At 38.0% G+C, this 24,799-nt stretch overlaps 1 protein-coding gene across 2 annotated transcripts in view; it reads right to left on the reverse strand.

Moving 5' to 3' along the window:
• Positions 1–24,799, reverse strand: part of DOCK11 (dedicator of cytokinesis 11) — a 199,089-nt gene that overhangs the window by 108,340 nt on the left and 65,950 nt on the right. For both annotated transcript variants that reach the window (XM_084870353.1, XM_084870352.1), the window contains exons 8-16: positions 21,979–22,156; positions 21,266–21,345; positions 19,076–19,159; positions 14,472–14,612; positions 13,101–13,313; positions 6,987–7,109; positions 5,505–5,587; positions 2,396–2,518; positions 2,037–2,113 (exon numbers count right to left, since the gene is read on the reverse strand). In XM_084870353.1, coding sequence (XP_084726479.1) covers positions 2,037–2,113; positions 2,396–2,518; positions 5,505–5,587; positions 6,987–7,109; positions 13,101–13,313; positions 14,472–14,612; positions 19,076–19,159; positions 21,266–21,345; positions 21,979–22,156 — 1,102 coding nt within the window. The remainder of the gene's footprint in view (positions 1–2,036; positions 2,114–2,395; positions 2,519–5,504; positions 5,588–6,986; positions 7,110–13,100; positions 13,314–14,471; positions 14,613–19,075; positions 19,160–21,265; positions 21,346–21,978; positions 22,157–24,799) is intronic.

Here is a 24,799-nt window from a genome sequence, read left to right on the forward strand (position 1 = left end):
GCTGCGCTCACTGCCCAAAAAACCTGGCGGGCAGGATCAGACTCCCCTGGGGGCTGCATGTGGCCCGAGGGCCGTAGTTTGAAGACCCCTGATAGTTCCTAGGCTGACAATCTATCCACTGAGCCAAAATGGCTAGGGCTAAAATCCAACTTATTAAGAAGTTACCATGGTCTATACCAGTGTTTCCCAAACTTCTCTCATGATGAGAATCACCTGGTGGAGTTGTTAAAACACAGATTCCTGAATCCCAACTAAGAAGTGCTAAACTAGAATTTTTGAGAACATATAGGTAAAATTGTATACTTAACTAGTGTATACAGAGAACTAAGTTAGGTATGCAATTTTACCTATATGTTCTCAAAAATTCTAGTTTAGCACTTCTTAGTTGGGATTCAGGAATCTGTGTTTTAACAACTCCACCAGGTGATTCTCATCATGAGAGAAGGTTGGGAAACACTGGTCTATACAATTCCCTGCATGATGTGACGCTTTCCACTTCTCCTATTTCACCTTATGTCCCCCTTGTTCCCATTAGACACCACACTAGAACCACCCTTGCTTCCTTTCTGTTTATAAAAGCCAAGCTTTTTCCCACTGCAAGGTCTTTTCATATGCAATGCATGCTGGTTGGGCCACATGATAGGCATTCCTTGGCCATCCTTTTGAAAAGCAACCCATCCCAGTCATAGACTGAAATTAGTAACTTGTTTTCCTATTTATTGTCTGTCACTCCTTCAAGTCTTTAACCTCCATAATTTTAAAGCATCTAGTAGGTATTGAATGTTTACTGAATAAATCCTTATTCAGTGAGAAAATGGATAGATAAAATCTCAGTTAGAATGCCTTAGTTACGGACTTCTATAGGTATCTATTGCCAAATTATACTCCTATCCGTGATGAGTGACGGTGTTTGGCCAAAACGAAGCCAGAATCAGATGGCTTCACTTTAAACATTTTTGTAAATTTGATAAATGAGCAAAAGCTGTTTTAATTTGCATTAGTGGCATTATTATTAAGACTGAACATTTTCAAATATTTACTAGCCACTTAATTTTATTTTCTACAAAGTGTCTTTTGTGTCTTCTGTTCATTTTCTCCTAGGATTTTAGACTGCTATCTGTAGACAAGAAAAGAACATCTCCTTTTGATCCCTTAGTTGATGAAAGTTATCCCTGGCAAAAGGCAGCAGAAAATGACTGGGGCACACTCACAACAGCATATATTATACACTGAGTGGGCAGATTATTATGATCTCTGATTTCTCTTGAGTACCTCATTTATTTGATATCAAAGTACTATATATAAATCTTGTGCCTGATCAGTTTTCCCCTTTGGACTGGCTGATAGAAAGCTCATGGCAAATAGGTGGTTGTTCTCCAGCAAAAGTCTAGAATACTTTTGGTACCCATTTGAGATACAAATACACTGAGTGGCCAGATTATTATGCATTCAGAGATCATAATAATCTGGCCACTCAGTGTATATGAAATAGCATCTTATACAATCAATTTTCTGTAACTATTCATCATGTATACTGGGTTGAATTAGTGTCCCACCTTCCCCCCCAAATTCATGTCCACCAGAACCTCAGAATGTAACCTTATTTGCAAATAAGGTCTTTGCAAGATGTAATTATTTAGGATGAGGTCATACCAGATTAGGATGGACCCTAAATCTAACAACTGTAGATTGTAGAGGTAGAGAAAGGAGTGATGCAGCTACAAGCTGAGGCTGCCAAGGATTGCCCGGCGCCAGTAGAAGCTATAGGAGGAGGCACGGAATGGTTCTTATTTAGAGGATCAGTGAGAGCATTCATTGGGAGCACAGCCCTGTTGACACCTTGATTTTGACTTCTAGCCTCCAGAACTATGAGGGGAAAAAATCTGTCATCTTAAGCCACCCAGTTTGTAATACTTTCTTACAGCAGCCTCAGGAAACGAATAAAACATGTAAACCTCGAGAAAAATATTGCAAAGGTAAAATTCTAAGATTCAAACATAGCCAGTAAGGTTTATTTGCAATACATGAGTTCTTACTTGATAAATCCACAGGAACACATTCTACTGTGATGTTTAGCTGCCCAGGAATAATCTGCAATTTGGTCTTCTCTGGCCTAGGTATAAAATAAGAATATTTTATACTTAAAAATTATGATTACCATGTATCCAAACTTAAAATTTTTAAGCATTCAGTTTCTCCCATAGAGAGTGGGGCAAAAGTAGGTTTATAATTGCAGATTACACAAAACAGATTATTCTTTTACTGTTTATTATTGTATTATTTTCCATACAAAAACTATAAATCTACTTTTGCCTTATCATGTAGGTGACTCACATTCATCATTTTAAGAAATTAGAATTCTATTATATTTACTGCAGTAATTCCACACACTTACTTCTTGTACTCTGAGAGCAACTTGAGAATATCTTCATTTGAAAGCTTACTACTGTCTTGTTTATACAAAGGAGAAAATCTCCCATCCAGGTCCAGAGAGCCTTGAGTGTCTTTGAAAATAGGTCTAAATAGCAACAAAAAGGGTTTTTAAATTTTTTTACAGGATTGATACATAATAAAATTAGGGCTAGTAATATAAAATTGTGAAAATAGTTTGGCAGTTTCTCAAGAAGTTAAGCATGCACCCTCCCTATGATTCTATAATTCCACCCCTAAGATTATAAGCATAATTCCACATAGTACATGAATGTTCATAGTAGATTTATTTGTTATAGTCCCAAACTGGAAACAATCCAGATATTAATCAGAGAAGCATCTAACAGACCATCAAACCTCAGAGGGAAGGTAGGAGAGGGTGAGGATAAGGAGGAGAGATCAACTAAAGGACTTGTATGCATGCATATAAGCCTAACCAATGGACACAGACACCAGGGGGTGAGGGCATGAATGGGGAGGAGGGGGAGCAATGGGGGGATAAGGACACCTTAATCAATAAAGAGAGTAAAAATGTGACTGGATAAGCAAATTGTGGTATATTCATACAATGAACTACTACTCAAAATGAACAACTGAAGCATACAAAAATATGGATGAATCTCAGAAACAATAAAATATAAGGATACATGAATAGATCAAAGTCATCTATAGTAATAATCAGATTGGTGGTTGCCTGGGTAGGGGTGGGATGGCTAATTGGACAGAACGGTGTGAAAACTTTCTGGAGTGACTGACAATTTCTCTATTTTAGTTGGGATGGTAGTTACATGACTATATACATTTGGGAAAATTCATTAAGTTGGACATATAAAATGTGTACATTTTTATCAAAGGTAAAAGATATCTCAAAGTTGACAGAACAGAAACTAGAACTTTAAGATCAATTTATATAGAGTTTATAATATACATGTAGAATTTCCAATATAAATTTGATTATTTCCTCTCCTAGCCCCTCTCCCATTTTAAGCAGCTATTTTACCGGGGAAAAGGAAGTAATGTGCAGGTATCCAACACCGAAATAGCTATGGTCAGAAACATAGTTTCCCAGGCAGAGCCTCTGAAGATGTGGTCATAGGCATTAACCACTGTTCCTACTTCTAAGCACACATCCTTTATTTTCAGTAAACAAAGGTTTATCATACATCTTTTAAATACCCCAGCCAGGCCTGTAGAGTGAGTTACTGCTACTGATGACAGCCAAAATAATTTAGGAAGGAAAAGTGGAGTAATTCCTCATCAGAACTGGGGATCAAAGCTTCTAACTTTGAAGATTTTAAAATCAATTTTCCTATTGGCAAAACAGCATCAAGCAGCTACTGCTATGGCCTGAAGGGGGCGCAGTGTGCAATAGCGGTCTAGAGTAGGCTTTGAAGTCAGGAGCCATGGGTTCTGATTCCTGCTAACACAAACTTGGGCAGAAACTTTGTTTTACTTTTGTGCCTCAATTTCCTCATCTCTAAGGGGATAACAGTATCCACCTCTTAAGAACATGTAAACTAAATATTTAGACTGCCTTATACAGAGTTAGCACTCAATAGGTATAAATAATAACAGCAGCAACAGCAATTGACTTTTCAGGCTGGGGCATCACTAAGGATGCTTATATTAACAAAGTCATATGTCACCTTATATAATGCCTAACCATACCACTTTCCCCTACTCTTTGTCATTCACCTATCCTTGGCTATAATTTTTAATCATTCTGTAAAACAAGGACAATGTGCCTTTTCATCTACCAACATACAATGCATTTTGGGACCTTCCCAAAGAATGAAATGATTATAAATAGTGACAGAAGAGTTCATTAACTTAGAGTCTCCTACTTTTATGCTACTCCCAGCACACACAGAACATAATTGATTGAATTATTCAGAATGTGGTGCCCTTTCCCCAGTTCTAGTGAGATATTGTACAGGCTGTACCACAAACAAACCAATGAACCTGCACTTCAAAGATGGAATAAGCAAGAAACACATTTTAAGTCATCAATGTATGTAGATTTCCAACATTTGGGTGGGGGCTGGCGCATGTATGTCTACCATAGGATGTGGTGTAGATCAGCGGTCGCCAACCTTTTGGACTTCACAGACTACCAGTGGTCTGCGGACCACCGGTTGGCGACTGCTGGTATAGATAACACATTTCCAAATAAATACACACACTACCTCTAAGGAGCTTATCGAATTAGTCATTAGAAAGAAAAAAATCTGTTAATTACAGACTTGCACTTAACAACTGCATTTTTTTGCCTTCTCATTTTTGGTATGTTTTCTAGAATTATTTTATGCTAGTTTTTCAAAGCATAAACCCAGTCAACTCTTGAAATAGTGGGCATACTGTTCTTCATTTACGATAATTTCTGGTTTTCTGAAAAGAATTCCCATCACTTAAGCAAATTATCTCTGCTTTAAAGCACAATATAATTAAGTGGTGTCAGTGAGATCAGTAATCCAAGCCAAAGAAAATTTCCCTAAAGCGAGATATATGATAAAGGGTCTTTGATGTAAATCAAATTCTAAGACAAAGAATTCTTATATCCTGTTATGGACTGAATGTTTGTATCACACACACACCCCAAGTTCATACGTTGAAGCCTAATCCCAAGATGATTATATTAGGATGATTAGGTCCTAACGGTGGAACCCTCATGAATGAGATTAGTGACCCTGTAAGAACAGACCAGAGAGCTTGCCTGCCCCCTTTCTGCACCATGAGGACACAAAGCAGTCAGCTGTCTCAAACCTGAAAGAGAGTCTCACCAGAACCTGATCATACTGGCATTCTGATCTTGACTTCCAGCCTCCAGACTTGTGAGAAATAAATGTTTGCTGTTTAAGGCATAAACCTTTTGCTTAAATATTTGTTGTTTAAGCAGGTAATTTGTTATAAGAACCCCAAGAAACTAGGACATATCTCAGGTGCCCCAAAGCATAACTGGCAAATTATAACTTGGTTTGTCAGAAACAAACTGCTGACTGCTTCTAACAAAAACAACATCTTTCAAGTTCACATATGAGTGTGATGAGAAGGGTCCGGATTACATATGTACACACCTGGCAGCCCAGGCAAAGGGCATTCTGTATTGTCCGAGGCGGCTGCATACTTGCTTGGCTGTCCTATGTACCTTCTGGGCCGTCTAAGGTCAGAAATAAGAAGATAGGCTCATATTTGTTCAAACCACCAGGGATTCCCCCCAAAATATTTCCCCAACTTAATCTAATATAAAATACCAAAATTTAGAAAAAAAATATATTCAAACAGCCACAAATAAAACACAACACACATCGGCTACACACTTTCCAAGACCAAAGCTGTATTTCTTAAAGGTTTTGTGTTTTTCCATTGACAGAGCCTTCATCAAGATATCATTTAAGCAGTTTAAATGTATATTTCTTTTCACACATGAGCAGAGAGAGACTGGACATTCTTGGAAGAAGTGGATATAGTTGACCTTTTTAATCCCAAGCTAAAAGGCAAGTGACCGAGAGTCAATACAATTTGTTTTGCATGGGCAGGAGCCACTATATGCAGAGGCACTGGGAGATAACAAAGGATATTATCTGCCTATAGAATATCTGCCTGTGAAATGCTGGCTGCATACTTATCATCAGGGATAAAGATGCTAGAAGCTTTTATCTATATCGAGACCTTTTTTCCTTCACAACTTAGTTAAATGTGTCCTCAGCATCTTCCACTTCATAAACACTGCTCAAATGCGCAAGTAAATGCCAAGTAGAACAGATGAACTCTTCATAAATACTCAGTAGCTAGAGAGCTGCTAATGAACTGTGCCACAAATACATTCCCTCTCTGGGCATCAGTTTTCTCATTTACAAAATGAGAAAAGAGGATTCGATCAATAATTTCCCTAAGTTTAGATGTCAGGGTCCAGAAATATGGGTGATTATATGGGTTACTGACTTTCAATGTTGCCATTTTAATACAAGAAATAGTAAAAACCCCTATCATTTAATGCACCAACATTTCATGAAGGATAGATAGGAGGAATGATTACAAAATGGCAAGGGCAAAAATCTCTGAATAAAAAAGCCCTTTGAATTGAATACATTGAGCTTCATGACCCACTCACTATCTCATCTTTCTTTTCTCACTTCATCTTCATACAGGAGTAAATTTGAGTACAGATTGGCTTTTGGAAACTACAGAACTGGATCAACTTTACCATCCCACCTCTGATATTCTAGGGCTGGGCGTAAAAAAAAAAAAATTTAAAAAGTGGCTATTGCCAAGGATATAGTGTCAATGAACAGATGTTGCTGAAAAACCTTTAGCTCTTATTTTGATAAGGCAGCAGAAATAAGATTGTCATGTAAACAGAACATAAATAGTAAGGGGGAAAAAGTCATGTTTAAGCTTTAGCATGCATAGTCACATAGCCAGGATGCAATATTTTCATATTAAACTACATGCTGAGTGTAAGCTAGTGGGGTGTCATTGACAATCCCATTTAGAATGTCAGTAAAAGGCAAGTTCTACATGAAGCCGAAATGTTCACAGATGACCTTTATAAATACCTTTGCTGGGTCTGAATTTTTTATGTAGGGCTCTGCACAGTGTGCTATGTTGCCCTGGAGCACCTTCTCAATTCGCGCAACCAGAAGAATTTCAGGATGTGGAATCGTCACTGAGAAAATTCCCTAGGGAAAAAAATTATGTCCGTTAAGACTTTTTTTTATGTCATCTCTTACATACAATTGTTAAGGATTTCTTATAGTGACAGGTAAAGAGTTCTGGGGCTTTCAATATAAAGGTAAGGGACATAGGATCCAAACCACATTTTGTTCCTATGTGCTTTACTTAAGGGTACTAAGGTAGACGCAACTAAAGATACAGAGGTTTTCTCTGGGTGCATGTGGAACAACCATATACCCTGTACAGCTCAGCTCTTTCAAAATATAATGCCTTCCAAACAGCCTGTTAGTTGATTATGTCTGCTGTTTAAAGGAGCATCACACCAAGGAATTCAAATGGAAAAATCCACTATTGGGACTCTTATCAAGTTTTGTTTTTCTACTTGGTATATTACCAACTGTGTTAAGATAGTGCTTTCCAGTTTTCAAAGCATTTCAGACACATTATCTCATTTGTGCCAGATAGAACCCTCTGAGGTAGACAGAGAAGAAGAGAAAAATGAGTGCAAGGTGCTACGTAATTCCTTCCATAGTCCAAAAGCTTGTAAGGAGCCCAGGTTAACAGCTGATACAGTTTTGAATTCCTAAGAAACAAGCATGGAATGAAGTGGTTAAAAACTGTTTGGTAGCTAGGATTTGGAAACAGCCTAGGTGCCCGTCAGCAGATGATTGGATCAAAAAACTATGGTACATCTACACAATGGAATACTATGCTGCCATAAAAAAGAAGGAACTCTTATCATTTGCAGCAACCTGGATGGAATTGGAGAACATTATGCTGAGTGAAATAAGCCAGTCGATGAAAGAGAAACACCACATGACCTCACTCATTTATGGATAATAAAGAACATTATAAACTAATGAACAAAAAGATAGATACAGAGATAGTAAAGCAACAAACAGACTGTCAAATTACAGTGGGGAGGATAGGGAGATATGGGGGAGATAAGAGATCAACCGAAGAACTTGTATGCATGCATATTAGCAAAACCAATGGACGAAAAACTCGGGGGGGGGCATGTATGGGTGTGGGGGGAGGCGCCTCGCAATGGAAAGATATGTACACATATAATACCTTAATTAAAAAAAACTGTTTAGAAGCACAATTTCCTGGGCTCGAATTCTGGCTCCACCATTTACGGGGCTTAGGCAAGTCAGATCCTCTCTACGTCTCTGGTTCCTCGTCTATGAAATGGGGATGGTGATAGTACTAGCTACTGAGACTCCTATGGATTAAATTAAGTCATGCACATTGATACCTGGTTATTACTAGAGTGGCCCAAAGTATCGCAAGATCACAGAACTGGATTTCCACTACTGCCAGGAACACGCTGCTCGAGCTGTGGGATGCGGCTGGCAGACTGCCTCAAGTGTAATTTCATTCGTACTGATTGTCATGTAACTGTGCTAGATAGTTTTCATGCATTATCTCAGTCTTCATAAAAACCCTCAAAGAAGGCACTACGATGTATATAGTTTTTAAAAATATATTTTATTGAATTAAGAAAGGAAAGGAGAGAGATAGAAACATCAATGATGAGCGAGTCATTGATTGGCTGCCTCCTGTACACCTCCTACTGGGGACAGAGCTTGCAACCTGGGCATGTGCCCTGACCTGAAATCGAACTGTGACCTCCTGGTTCATAGGTCAACACTCAACCACTGAGCCACACTGGCTGGACGATAATACATATTTTAAGGATTAAGAAATTGAAGCTTAGAGAGGTTTATGTAGCAAGTAAGTGAGCAAAAAAGACTGTGGCCAGGGCTTTCAGACTATACAGCCCATGCTATACTGCCTCTCAACTTCAGGGCCCCTGCAGCCAACATCTCATGCAATGAGGCTGGATGAGAATAGAATACTGAATAATGCTGTAGCTAAAGTCCACTGAGTACCTTTATTCCCATTCCATGTACTCTCAGCATTTTCCCACATTGACTATGCCAGTTAGGATTATTATGATCTGAAACAACTTAACAATTGATAAGAGCAAGCTGTTTTTACTCGTTTATCTGTGATTACTATTACTGCTGCCCCTACTAGCAGCCACACAGAACTGAGCAAACATGGTGGGCCTGGTTCAGTGCTGAGTGGTCTCCAGGATGGCATGCCTTGTCTGATCCTCTCAGCAGCCCTGGGATGCAGGTACTAAAGTAACCTGCAGTTTACAGATGAGGATGCTGAGGCACAAAGATGCTCAATTTTTAAAATATTTTTACTGATTTTTTTACAGAGAGGAAAGGAGAGGGATAGAGAGTTAGAAACATCGATCAGCTGCCTCTTGCACACTCCCTACTGGGGATGTGCCCGCAACCAAGGTACATGCCCTTGACCAGAATCGAACCTGGGACCCTTCAGTCCGCAGGCCAATGCTCTACCCCACATGTGTCAAACACAAGGCCCGCGGGCCAAATCTAGCCCGCCAGGCCTTGCAATGTGGCCCGCACCGCGCTGTCATCACTGCACTCTGCTGTCAGTTTATGACATTGTCAGTTTATGACTGTTCAGTAAACCATTCGGCCCGCGATTTAGGCTGGATTTTAGATTTTGGCCCCTTCTCTGATTGAGTGCGACACCCCTACACTGAGCCAAACAGGTCAGGGCAAGATGCTCAATTTTTAACTGACCAGGGATTCCAGTACAGGGGGATATTCTCTGGATCTGTTCTGCCTTTGGTCCAATTAGCTTCTAGCCTTGCCATCCCCAAAACACAGAAGGAGAGCCAGAGAGAGTCCAGGAAGCCCACATGGGCTGGGAGTCTGCCCTTTTGGACAAGGCCTCTGGCACAGCCCTCCTTTCCCACTAAGGAGGTATAAACTGCACCCCCCCCCCAAGCACAGGGTGACTGTTACTCATTTCAATGTTCCCTCCCTCAAAAAAATAAGGCAGGTTCCCCAGACCCCTGCACTTACATAGCCCCCTGAGGCATGGCAAGACATGCAGTGGGAGGGGGGGTAACTCTGTACCCTTTCACCAATCCAACAGCTGCTACCTTCTAGTAGGGAGCCTAGAGCCACAGGGAGGCAACCCACAAGAGTCAGCAGCTCCCCCACAACCCTGACTCAACCTTGGGGGACGTGGAACAGTGAGCTCTACCAGGTTATCTGGGAACAAACTGCCAGGAGGCTAAGAGTAAAGTGACTGCTCACAGTAGCTGTTTGGTGTCAGGGAAGCAAAACTACTGGATGGAGCCAACTTCCTCCATTTCCTGTGGTCACCCCGTGGCTCCTCAGAAAGCCACTGGAGGGCAAGACTCTAATGAGCAGGTGGGGAGAGCCTAGAATGGTCCCAAAACACTCAATATCCACCAAACCCTGGAAGCTGCCTGTCCCTATAGATCAGTGGTTCTCAACCTTTCTAATGCCACGACCCTTTAATACAGTTCCTCACACTGTGGTGACCCCAACAATAAAGTATTTTCGTTGCTACTTCATAACTGTGATTTTGCTACTGTTAATGAATCGTAATGTAAATATCTGTGTTTTCCAATGGTCTTAAGTGACCCTGCTAGCAATTCATGACCCACAGGTTGAGAAACGCTAGCAGGGCCACCTAAGACCATTGAAAAACACAGATATTTACATTACGATTCATAACAGTAGCAAAATTACAGTTATGAAGTAGCAACGAAAATAATTTTATGGTTCGGGATCGCCACAACATGAGGAACTGATTAAAGGGTCGACAGCATTAGAAAGGTTGAGAACCACTGTTCTATAGTGACATGAGAGCAGTACAGTACAGGGGTAAAAACATGGGCTTTTTAGGGAGCCTTCTAGACCTAGGTTCATGTCCTCTTCCTCATCTTATTAGCTCTGTGACCTTGGGCAAGCCACTTGACTGTTCTGTGGTCAGTTTCCTCATTTACAAAACGGGGATAGTAATAGTATCTAGCTACTTTACTGGGGTGTTATGAGAATTAAATGACTTCATACAGATAAATACCTAGTGAAATATATCAGCAATAATAAGTGCTTGAATAGTTGTTATTGCTGGAAAGTGGTTGAGCTGAGGTCTGCTAACACTAAGTCTCTCTTACATAGTACTGTTTCCTGATCCTAAATGGGAAGAAGTTAAGAAAAAGATTTATTCCAAATAAAATGTTCAACACTTTGAAGTAAATGACCATTTCCTGGTGCCTTCAGCTGATTTGAAAGAGGGTTCAAAATGATAAAGCCCTTTGAGGCCACTGCTCATCATTCTTATCTGCCCAGCTCGCCTCTATTCCTTGGAGGCCTCTCTCAAGCCCCACATCTTCTGTGGAGTCGTCTAAGTGAACTCCTGACCACTGATCCCTCCTCACATTCTAAACTCTTCTACTACCATTATGCTATATACTTCAGCACTGAATTGCATCCTGCCTAACATTGTTGAGGTCTTTCACACAGGCCTAGGTTCAAATCCTGCTGATAACACTATTGGCTCTCTAATGGTGGGCAGCTTACTTAACCCCCCTGAACTGCAGTTCCCTCATTTGCAAAACAGCAATAATTATACTATTTCAGGAGAGTATGATGATTCCATGAGACACCAGTGGAAAATTCTGGCGCACAGGAGATATTCAAAACATGCTGGTTTTCTTCCTGACTTAGATTATAAGTGGGATGACACCTGGAAGCATAATTTAAACTTCTCGCATTGAACATACAACTAAGTACATTGAAGTAATACAGTAAACACATCGTTGGCTTAAAAGGACTTATTTGATATCATGTGGGGAATTTTAAACATACAATTCAATAGCAAATTCTCAAATATTTATCCCACTGACCCTGCTGAATCTCTCTTTTAGAAGCACAGGCCATTTTGTGGAATGTACACATATAAGACAGCTATAGTCTGAGTAACAAACGAAGGGGCCATGAGGGAACAAGGGGCAATGGACAATGCAGGGAAAAGCTACCAAAGATCTGTAGCCCAAAGAGGGTAGTAACATCACATGTAAAGTCTTCCCTGCCGTTTAGCAGTCTACCATATTAGCCTTTAAGAATGTGACTATCTAGACATTTGATAAAGAATGATAACCATGTTAAATGAATACAGTAGGTACAAAACAGCATGAATATGATACACAACATGTATACTCTTATACAAACTGTATGTGTTTACATATACACACAATAGAGCTGTCCAGAAAAATATGTGCCAAAATATTAATAACTACCATCTATGGCTGGTGATTTTTACTTTCTTCTTTATACTTTTTGTATTGTTTGAATTTTCCATATGATAATGTGTTTATCTTTATAATCAGAAAATAAGAACATTTTTATTTTTGGAAAAATAAATCTCCTTACAATGTGAGCTGCTTTGTTCTTCCTACTCTAATTCTTTGCCTCACTCTATAGTTTCCTTTCAGTTGCAAAAGTCCAGGAGGCAATTAGTTCTGCTCTGCCTAAACTCTTATAACTGCCACTCTGGTCAGAGGTCAAATGCCAGGGAACTGTTAGGCTCTTTCTAAAGGAGATTCTTTGCACAGACAGGACAGAAGAGAGTAGCATTACAGCAGTAACACAGCAGTTCCCTCCCATTGCTTTTCAACCAGAACTCCTTGTATAAAGAGCCTTTACGCTCCATTAAAACTATATACTCATAATGGAAATAGGAATTAGAGATGGAGGTCAATGTAAGGTCACTGTTTCTTCAAAGAAACAAGGCTCTAAGGCACCTATTGCCTTGCTCAGAAGTATGTGCATGGGTATACATGTGTGCATGCATACATGTATATATGTCTCTGTGTCTGTGTGTGTGTATCTATGTGATCTTAAGTCAATGTCACAAAACACTTTTGAGACTCACATCATGATTCCAATTAAAATGTTACTTCGCAAGTATATTACTAGCATACTTATTTTCTGTTTTTTCTTTAATTTCAGTCACTAGAAAAACACCTATACACAGACTTACAAGATATAAAAGTCCATGATAACATTGTCCTTAACCATGAAATAACCCAAGGATGTTTCTGTTTCTTATTCTAAAAGATCATTGTTTACCTGCTTTACATAGCGTAACTGAGACTCAGCAATTCCATGAATGAAAGACTCCGGTGAAGAGCTTTTTGCATTTCCATCACTGGCTAGTTGGGTTGAAGTACTCCACAGCATTTCACGAACAGAAGGGGGATTCAAATCTATGTGGAAGTCAGCTGAAATCTTACAATTGTTCCTCACATCAAATAAGGCAAGATTGATAAAAAAGGGTTCAACCTGGAAATGAAGACAATTCCATTTTTAAACTAAAATGGCTTTTTTAGGTTGAGTGTGTGAAGGGACACAAATTACAAAAATTTTTATTCCTCAAGTTTCTGTGATTACACTTTCTGAGTTCAGCATTTAGCTAAAATTGCATTAAAGCTCATTTGCACATAAGAAAGAATATTCTAAATAATAGGCCTACAAATTTTAACTTTTGTCAGGTATAAATAATTTCACCAGTTATAATTTTTCAATTGATGAGTAGAAATCAGAAGTCAAATTTAAAGCACACCAACTGTTCTACAAATAAAATTTAATTTTCTATAGGTTTATTGAAGTTGCCCCAAAATAATGCCAATATTATAGAATTGAAATAAATCATCCCTTTTGTTATGTTACAGCTTACTGGATTTACATTTCATAGGAGCTAATAACAGTCAACATCACATTACTTGACAAAAGCTTTGTTGCCCCATCAGCACTTTTGGAAAACGTGATTCCTCTCTACAGATGGCATTTGAAAGCTGGTCACAAAGAGAAATTTCATGCCAGATGGCAAAAAGATTAACCCTTTACACACAGAAAGTCTGCTAGTGAGTTTCAGCTACATTGTAAGGGAGAATAAATAATTGTGGATATTTTTCAGACAACACTAGAATAAAAAATCAAGCTGGAAATTTTACATTTATAGTTTCAAGAATTTCTGAGCAACTCAAATGATCAGTAATAGCTAATAATTAGAATTTTCTGTGCAGAACAAAATTCACTCTGCGAACAGTGAATGAGGCTGACTGCACAACATCTGGACCCCTGCATGGCTTTCATGTTCATTACTCATGGCTATGAGACAATTTCACAGAAGTCACATTCTCTAGTAGAATTCACAAATTTGAGGGTTTACCAGGTTCTGGGGATGTGTCTCTCTTGAATGTCAGGAGCCTATTCTATCTGCTTTTTGAATAGGAAAAATTTTCACAAATCTTTCAAGATGAAGACATATTCACATTTTGGCAAAAGAAAGACATAGTATATAAAATTCTTCCATGTCAAATGTATCAAAACATGTAGCAATAAGATTTTCATCCAGTAAATTAGTTCTCAGTTATAAAAAATTAAGACGTTTTCTTAATGCACTGGTTTAAGGGAAATAGAAGGAAAAGTCATACATACATTTGTGGGCGGTCCTTTTACATTGTCTCCAACTTGACCCAAGATATTAAAAGTTAAATCATGGCAATTCACCAAGAAACGTTTATTATACTTTTCTTCAAATGGCTTTATATCAGGTTCAATTCCTGAAAAGTCCAATCTCTACAAAATAGATAATATGAATTATTTCCAAAAGAAAATCAGATTCATATTAGTATTGATGCATGAGTAAAAATTGCAGTACCCAAAAGTTCTCTGTCCATTCTTCATTTGAGTCCTTTTTATTTTTTCATTCAACAGCTTTTGTAAAGCTCTTTGACTAAGGTTTAAATACCATTAAAGAAATTTTGGAGGGAGATGAGACTGTAGACTCTGATCTAAGACAAAGAAAAAGTCACAGTGTACCCTGACCTACAAAGCCCTATACATCATGGCTTCCTACCTACCCCCACTCCTCTGACCTGATTCCCTACCACCCTTGCCTTTTCCTCTACCCTCTCTGTTCCAGTCACACAGGCATCCTTAGTTGTTTCACTAGCACAAGTATACTACCACCCAGGACCTTTGCACTTGCTATTCTGTCAGGAACCCTCTTTCCCCAGACAGACAGATGGCTTACTCTATTTCATTCAACTGACACTTCCAGAAATCTCCCTTAACTCTCTATAAAAACTGCACATACTCTAAGAGTCTACTCTCCTTTCCTTGATTTATCTTTCCAACATTTTTTTAAATATTTACTCAGGTGTTCATTGTCTGTTTTCTCCACAAAATATATGTTCTGAGAACGGTAGGAGTTTTGATTCTTTTATGAGCTGTACAGGAGGCAAAACTGACATGAATGGACATGGGAGGAATCAAGAATTATACAATGGTCTCTACCCTGGAAGATTTAATGGACTGTGATGTTATGAACTTAACTGTGAAATAAAGATGGGAGGAGAATGAGTACAGATGACTTCAGTTTGGGATGTGTTGAGTTTGAGGTGATGTAAGTGGTTGGAAAAACAGGAGAGGTCTGGGCTGGAGATCTGGATTTGGGAGTCAGTGGCAACCAGATTGAGGAGGACAAAGTGTGAATGCAGACTGGTGCAACCACTGTGGAGAACAGTTTGGAGTTTCCTCAAAAAACTGAAAATGGAACTCCCATTTGACCCAGTAATCCCACTCCTAGGAATATATACCAAGAAACTAGAAACACCAATCAGAAAGGATATATGCACCCCTATGTTCATAGCAGCACAATCTACAATAGCTAAACTTTGGAAACAGCCTAGGTGCCCGTCAGCAGATGATTGGCTCAAAAAACTATGGTACATCTACACAATGGAATACTATGCTGCCATAAAAAAGAAGGAATTCTCATCATTTGCAGCAACCTGGATGGAATTGGAGAACATCATGCTGAGTGAAATAAGCCAGTCAATTAAAGAGAAACACCACATGACCTCACTCATTTATGGATAATAAAGAACATTATAAACTGATGAACCAAAAGATAGATATAGAGACAGTAAAGCAACAAGCAGACTGTCAAATTACAGTGGGGAGGGTAGGGAGATCTGGGGGAGATAATAGATCAACCGAAGGACTTGTATACATACATATAAGTACAACCAATGGACACAAAACTCTGGGGAGGGAGGGTGTTTATGGGAGGGAGGGGCAATGTTAAAACATGTACACAGGTAATAATTTAATAAAAAAATATTTAAAAAGATAAAAATTAAAAAAAAGAGAAGGAGGAAAAAGCTGGAACCCTAGTAACCACTGCCCTTTAAATCGGGGGTGGTGAACATCCCGCATGAAACCATTTGGTCTGGTCCTGCCAAAGCATTAGAGGTGATTTAATTAAGTATTTGACGAAACATAGCAGGCTAATTTTTAAACTGATAATTTTGTATGACGCTAGAATCATGTTATAAATATCCAAATTGCCCTTGGCAGGAAAAAGGGTCCCTACCCCTGGTTTAAAAGATAAACAGAGGGAGAGGCATCTGCTTAGGAAACTGATAAACACTGAGCTTAGCTTCTAACAGTGCTGGGGGATGTACCCTGGCTGCCACAGAGATATACATATATTTCATTTTTGATATTATAATTTTTTTAAGTTTCAAACCAAGATATTTAGAGTCAAGGAATTTCTCTGAACAGGGGAGGAATCTGTCTCTCCCCAAACACACTCACAGAGCCTCCTTCTCAGCTCACAGAGCTAAGGCAACCTAAGTCCGTCTGCTCATTATGAATGTCTAAACAGACTTACATTCTGTTCACAAGTGGGAGGAAAAGTATAGATTGTGGGACAACTTACTATACTTTCAATTAAGACAAGATATATGGTAGGCGGGAAATGAATGGGTGAATCTAGGCAGAAATTACTGCCAATATGGAAAACTCAAGCCAAGAAACACAAGAATTTTTCTCAATTGCATAAGTAATTCAAGCCAAAACAGGTTTTGTGCATGAAGAATCTCGGATAATTGTAGCCATTCTGACCCAGTTTGTATCAGGGTTAAAATCCCCCTTAAAAGAGCCTAAAATATAATATGCATACCTAAAAACACAATCTCTCCGCACCCCACCCCCGAGTCTATTTATCTACAAAAAGAATACAAATATGTGTGTGGGCTTAGACAGTTCCCCCTTGAACACTAATCTATCTGTGGAGCAAGAGGAGGCAAGTCATTGCCATGGAGATCAATTCTAATTTCCACCCATTTATCTGTTCTCCTTTCTATCTCAGACAGTGGAATGTGAGGAGAAACTGGACTAAATCACTAAATACCAGCCCCAAATCCTTTCCCTTCTCAGGTCTGTGAGTGCAAATAGTGGGACATATGACCTTCCCCAGTAGTTCAAAGTTAGAGCCATTCATTTCAGTGGGTCAGCATTGCTTTATTCTAAGTCCATGACAGAAAGCATATCTGTAAACACTGAACTGTGGCCAAAAGAGAAGACTGATGTTATAGGATGGCACTGCGCCTAATAATACTCAACACAAACCACATGGATTTCTCTGTAGTGAGCCTGCCTTCCATAATCAACACTAAATGCAATCTTTTGTCCTTAAAGTTTCATCACAACTGTGAATTTTCCTCTCACTTGAAGCTCACTGATAAGCAATTCAAACATAAAATCAGTTTAGTTCCATGACCATAAAAACACTACACCACATTCATTTTTTACGGATGCTGAATTGAGTTTCAACCACAGTCAATTGGCTTCTTTGTATACAATGAAAGGAGCTGACATGTCCAATTAAAGCCCAATCATGGTGCTTGCAGAGGGAGGAGGGGGATCAAAGCCTCAGATATGTTTGGAACAAGGAAATTTCTGAATGAATTCCTGAGGCCTGCTATACTTTTTAAAAATCATATAACTTACACAATGTAATAATGATAGGGAGGAATGAAACATTTAAAACAAATTTTCCTCAAGTAAAATACCACATGAAAAAATTAAAAATATTTGGGGGGAAATTCTGCATTATTTACAGACTATATACTTTTTCCATTTCAAACTAAAAAATATACTGTAATTAAGAAGCTGTAATGAAGCAAAAAGAAAACATCAAATCAATCTTCACAAAATTATTTTATATTTTCACTAAGTAAAACTGTAGTGCTTATATACTGCATATTTTTCTATTTCCAAAATACCCCAAATATTTGAATTATAAATCATATGTGGAAAAACTAAAAAGAAAAAAATTAGTCTCCCCTCAAATAATCTCATTTTCTCATGAAATGTATTTTCATTAGGAAAAATACATATAATACTTTAAATGCTATACAAATTTTGTATTTAAACAAATTAGCAATTTAATTAGAAAATATCATGAAATTAGCCCAGCCAGTGTGGTTCAGTGGTTGAGTGTCAACCTATGAACTGGGAGGTCATGGTTCCATTCCTTGTCAGGGCACAAGCCCCTGGAGCTGGCTCAATCCCCAATGGGAGGAGTGCAGGAGGCAGCCAATCAGTGATTCTCTCTCATTACTGATGTTTCTATCGCTCCCCCCATCTCCCTTCCTTTCTGAATTTAATAAAAATATACTTAAAAAAAAGAAAAATATCATGAAATTAATTATTAACTTCATATCTCTTAGTTCAAAAAGTACCTAACTCTCATGGAAAAAGTTAAAATCCACATGCACATAAACTTGCACCACTTTCGACTTAGAGTGAGCCAGAAGAGAAAATTACCCCCATTTTCCAGGCCTATGTCAACACTGGAAAATAAATCACCTGTCTCATATGACTTGGTGTTCTTCATACTGCAGATACGCACTATTACTAGACCGCAATTGTATCTAAAAGGTTACAAGAGCACAAATACCATCTTTAAGAATTATTTAACTTATCCATTTTGAGGCATAAGATGAAGTGAAAAGAAAATAGAGAATTGAAAAAAGAAAACCATGTATATTCAGTCCCAAACTATTTGCATATGTGACAGTCCTCTTGAGTGAAGTTAATTGTTAAGCTACCTGTTCAAAGATAACAAAACAAATATAAAGCGATCAACATTGCCCAGGTGTGCAAAAATCAGTGATTTCAACATTTTAAAGGTGTTTTGTTCCAAATAAGCAACAATTATAGGATTATTTAGAGAAATATATTAATACCTGAACTTCCGAATCAAAAGAAAAGAGGTTCTGTCTTCCATCTCCTCTACTGAGTTTGTTTAGCTGCTCTGTTTCTCTTCCATACTAAAAAATTTAAAACATATATTTACATATATGCACACATATTAAACATTACTTTATTTCCTTCAAAACAGTATTAAATACCATTTAAATATATAGTTTCTGTGAAACTAGCAATCTGGCACAGCTTCAAAAATATACCATTCTCCATTTCTATGTACTTAAGATGGATAAAGACTGCTTGTTTGGAGGAAAATCGCTATGACTAGGACCCACAATAAGCTATAGATCAAGTTCTTAGACTCTATGTTCCTCTCATAGCATCAAGAATGTTATTCAGTCCTAGCCAGTTTGACTCAGTAGATAGAGCATCGGCCTGTTGTGGACTGAAAGGTCCCGGATTCAATTCCAGTCAAGGACACATGACCAGATTGCAGGTTCAATCTCCAGTAGGTGGTGCGAAGGAGGCAGCTGATCAATGATTCTCTCTCATCATAGATGTTTCTCTCTCTCTCTCCCTCTCCATTCCTCTCTGAAATCAATAAAAATATATTTAAAAAAAAATATTATTCACCGAAACCGGTTTGGCTCAGTGGTAGAGTGTCGGTCTGCGGACTAAAAGGTCCCAGGTTTGATTCCGGTCAAGGGCATGTACGTTGGTTGCAGGCACATCCCCGGTGGATGGGGGGGGGGTGCAGGAGGCAGCTGGTCAATGTTTCTCTCTCATCGACGTTTCTAGCTCTCTATCCCTCTCCCTTCCTCTCTGTAGAAAATCAATAAAATATATTTAAAAATATATTATTCAACCCATAGTAGTACAAAAAGGAATCCAAGAGAATTTGGATGCAGAAAAGAAATAAACAAGACAGAAAACACTTTTATATATCCATGGTGTTAACTATAGACTATTATATACAATTCTGATTTTGTCACCTTAGGAGAAACATAATGGACTATACAGTCTAAAATGACAAAGAGTCAGAGGGGATACATTAAAATCTATAAAATTATAGAAAGCCTATATCAGGGAATCATAAGTATATTTCTAATTTTTGGAAAGTAGCTTTGAAGTTTAAGAGAAGGATAATTGTTAAATATAAAAAGTTACTTCTAAAATTGTGTAACATTCCAGGAAGAGGACTAAAGTGAAAATAAATAGGTTTAACAAGGTTTTAAATAAATACAATAGATCTATGGTAGTATAGACTCCACAGAGTAAAATAGCCCACCCTACTAAAATAGGTGTGATAACCACCTCTGTGCTTTGAAAATTTGCTCATTTCAAACTCCAAGGAGCAGAGTAATTAACACAAATGATATGTGTTCACCAAAATCTTTATCTGATGAAATTATTTATATACATATGTATTTACATATAGAAACTATATGATTTGCATATGAAATTAACATATACAAGTCATTAGGTTGACTATCATGTTCCATCTGCATCAACAGCCCCTTGAAAAAAGAATAATTATTTTATGAATGACATTGTGAACAGTTGGCCTTCCATGTCCATGGATTCTACATTCAGGAATTCAACCAACCACAGATAAAAAATATTTTAAATGTTACACTGTTGCTGAGGCATAGTATGTAATTAGTCCTAAGATGGTTGTCTCTTGTACTGAATATGTACAGATTTGTTTCCTGGTCATTATTCCCTAAACAATACAGTATAACAGCTATTTACATAGCATTTACATTGTAATAGGTATTATAAATTAATAATCTATAGATGACTTAAAGTACACAAGAGGATTTATATAAACTATATGCAAGTATTATGCCTTGTTCTATAAGGGACTTGAGCATCCTCAAATTTTGGTATCCCCCCCAAGGTCCTATAACCAATTCTCTGAGGATATTGAGGGATGGCTGTAATTGAATAGAATATGAAGTAGCAAATAAAATTAATAAAGTCATAACAATCTTAAAGAACTTCCTGGTATCTAGAAAAAAATTTTTTTTTCCAAACTGTTAGTTGGCACTTCATAAATCCAACTTTAAGAGTGTAACTTTCCTTTTAAAATCTCTACCTGTTGTACTAATTTGCTGTGGTTTTTAACTTGGAAAAATGACATTGCCAAATGGAATCCAGCATTAAAATTTTAATAGCTAACCCTGCATTGCCTCAGCTGAAGGCAAGTGGCCATAAGAAAGATGTACCTTCATCAGTTCCGGATGCATGCTCCTTTCCAAACTGGCCATGATGCTCTCGGCTTTGCCTTGGCTGCTAGTTTCATCATCTGTAAATTCATTAAAAGCAGATGTCCCAAATCATACAGACCATTACTAATCACCTAAGAGGAATATCCTATCTCTTCTCCCACTCCATCCTCACCTACTAGATTTATTGCAAAGAATTTTGATTATGAAAGCATAAGGGAAACTTTAATGGGTTTTTGAAAACCTGCCATGAATGCCCTATCCATTTTAGTCTGGTTATATTTCATGTGTTAGAGTCTATACGCTATCAACTCTGAAAAACAAATCTATCAAACTTCACAGTCACTTTTAAGGAAGAAGCAAGTCAACCTTTAAGATTAAGAGTTCTAGCCGAAACCAGTTTGGCTCAGTGGATAGAGCATCAGCCTGCAGACTGAAGGGTCCCGGGTTCGATTCCGGTCAAGGGCATGTACCTTGGTTGCGGGCACATCCCCAGTAGGGAGTGTGCAAGAGGCAGCTGATCGATGACTCTCTCTCTCATAGATGTTTCTAACTCTCTATCTCTCTCCCTTCCTCTCTGTAAAAAATCAATAAAATATATATTTTTAAAAAATAATAAAAAAAGAGTTCTATAATCACCCTACACAACAGACATTTCCATGGATTAAAGACAAGGGCTTTACCTCAATAACAAATCATTTAAAAATTCTGACCTTGTGCTGTTTCTACTGTCTCCTTTTTCTCTTGCACTAAACTGTCGGTATTGATCTGGATAATCTTTTTCAAAGTTATCAACCATTCTTCCATCTCCTGTTCAGTTTCAGCGGCCAGATAATGGCTGTACTTATCTAACATCTTGAGTTCAAAAGCATGACGGCGCATTTTGGGGCACTAGAAGAAAAAAGAATGCATTGTTAAGTTAGTTTATTTGCTCTTTTCATATTAGTTTTTGTTAGTTTATTTCTACCTCAGAACAGCACATAGATATACCAATACTTTTATGAAAGAACTAGAGGCCCAGTGTGCAAAATTGTGCAAGACCCCAGACCCGCCGTGCTGTGGGACCCCAGACACAAGGCACCGCAAGATCCATCAATGCACCTCTGGGTGACCAGTCATTTGGTCTTTATGGCAACAGGCCTTTTACAATATATATTGCTTCTTTCAATTAGATGATGAATGAATGACCATGTCAAACATCTCTTTTTTATTCCCTCAGTTCTGAGCTCAGTGGTATATGCACAAAGTGGGTATAAAATACTATTTGTTGAGTGAGTATTATCTTTTAAGGCCTTTTGACATCCATCACATGTAGATAATTATAGTGCCCCATGAAGGTAACCAAATGTTTTATAATTTCCCCTCTGCTCAAAGTTTTCCTTGCATATTTATAGATTTTTTTCAGAATCGGCACTTAAAAACAAGTTTACATATGGCCCGAAATAAATCTGGCACTTGATTTATATCATAACATAAAATGCAATATCAATATCTAATTCATTTTACCACACATAATATGCACAAAAGAAAACTTGACTTGACTCACTTTAAATTGTGGTTCTCTAGATTTATCACAAAGGACAATATAGAAATGGCCAATGCTGAACACTAGCACACAGGCAAATAAAATCCACCTCCTTTCTTCAAACATGATGACACAATCTTTTATATTACTACCTTCTCTGTCATGACCAAAGAAATGACACACTCCCTCTCCCAAATAACACAGTGTTAGTTTTAAGGTTCATGAATCAATAATTTTCCACTGCATAGTCATTACTCAAGAAAGAACCAAGAAATTTCCTCTTTGTCATCTTCAAAGAATAGTAAAGGATGACATCAAACTACTGTAGCAAGTTATAAAGATTTATATATTTGAAAATATTTGGAAGGGGGATCATAAATAGATAAGGAAAGCAGAGCCTAGGAACAAATTGTCAATCCAGACTAGAGCTAATAAAGAATTTTTATAATTTGTGTGTGTCCTCTTTTTTCCAGTAAGATATGATATATATATATATATATATATATATATATATATATATATGTGTGTGTGTGTGTGTGTGTGTGTGTGTGTGTGTGTGTGTGTGTAGTGTCCCCCAAAAGGTATACACACTGAATAATTATAAAGTCAGTTTATTAAAATATATTTCATTTTCAAAATTGATCTACTAGCTATTAAAGTGTGTATGTATTTTTTGGGATACTATATCACCTTCTAGTCACATAGATTTTCATATTCTTACAAGTTGTTTTTTATTTGATCCTTATAACAATCTCATTTGATCAGAAAATAGACACTTTAGTTTTGAAAATTAAGATTCAGGTAGGTTAGTAGCATTGAACTCACATCTCATGCCTCCTAATCAGCCCTGAGCCACTTCTGGTTGACCATGCCACCTTGGCTCTATAGTATGGCTTCTATCTGGGTGAACTGACTTCTTATTTAGATCATCTCTGTGGCCAGTTTCCCACCCAGTCTTTGTTCATGCCCCCTCAGTAATTCAAATCAGTAAACATTTGTTAAATCACTGCTGTGTGCAAAACACTGCTAATTATTATAGAGGATGCAGACATGAATATGACATGGTCCCTTAAAGTCTAAGAATGAATGTGCAGAATTATCCACAAGTTAGAGTATGATTCACAGATTAGAGTATAATAGAAAAAAATGCAAGTGGTCATACAGGGGAGGTGAAGCTTAATTCCACTTGGTGGGCATGAGGGTATAGAAGGAAACAGAAAACATTTCATGGCAGAAGTGCTATTTGAGCTGAGTCTTAAAGATAAGGTTCAAATAGGAACAGAAAGGAAAAGTATATGTCAAGCAGAAAAATAAATGTAAGAAAGGGATATACTTGTGAAGCTCCATAGAGGGCTTAGCCTAGAATGATTAGAGCACAGAATGTATAAGGGAATGCAGGGGGATGAGGTTAGATATCAGGGTGAGGGCCAATCACTATGGGCCTGCAATGCCATGGTAAGGCCTTTAAATCTCACTATGCAAGACAATAAATCAAGAGCCACAAGGTTTTGGGTAGACAAGTGAAGGACCCCATCTATATCTTAGGAAGATAAATTGGAGCAGGACAACAATTCAGAAGGCAGGAAGGTAAGATTCTAGGCAAGAGAGGAGAAAATGGAGAACCAGAAGCAGCACAGTGAGAATGGGAAAATGGTAAGAGATTCAATAGGTACTTGGAAGCCAGACTTCAAAGGACTGGGTAAACACCAGAATACTAGCACAGAGCAAGAGTGGGCCAACTGCAGAGGATTCTGAGTTGTCTAATATAAACATTTTGGCAGATGAGATGCCATTAACCAACAGAGAAAAATGCCAAGGTTCTTAAGAGTTGATCAGCCTGGCTGGCATGGCTCAACGGTTAAACTTCCACTTATGAAGGTCATGGTTTGATTCCCAGTCAGGACATATGCCTGGGTTGCAGGTTCCATCCCCAGTATGAGGCCTGCAGGAGGCAGCCCATCAGTGATTCTCTCATCATTGATGTTTCTCTCTCTCTCTCTCCCTCTCCA

This window comes from Pipistrellus hanaki, assembly GCF_964339955.1.
Source record: "Pipistrellus hanaki genome assembly, chromosome: X".
NCBI classification, from domain to species: Eukaryota; Metazoa; Chordata; class Mammalia; order Chiroptera; family Vespertilionidae; genus Pipistrellus; species Pipistrellus hanaki.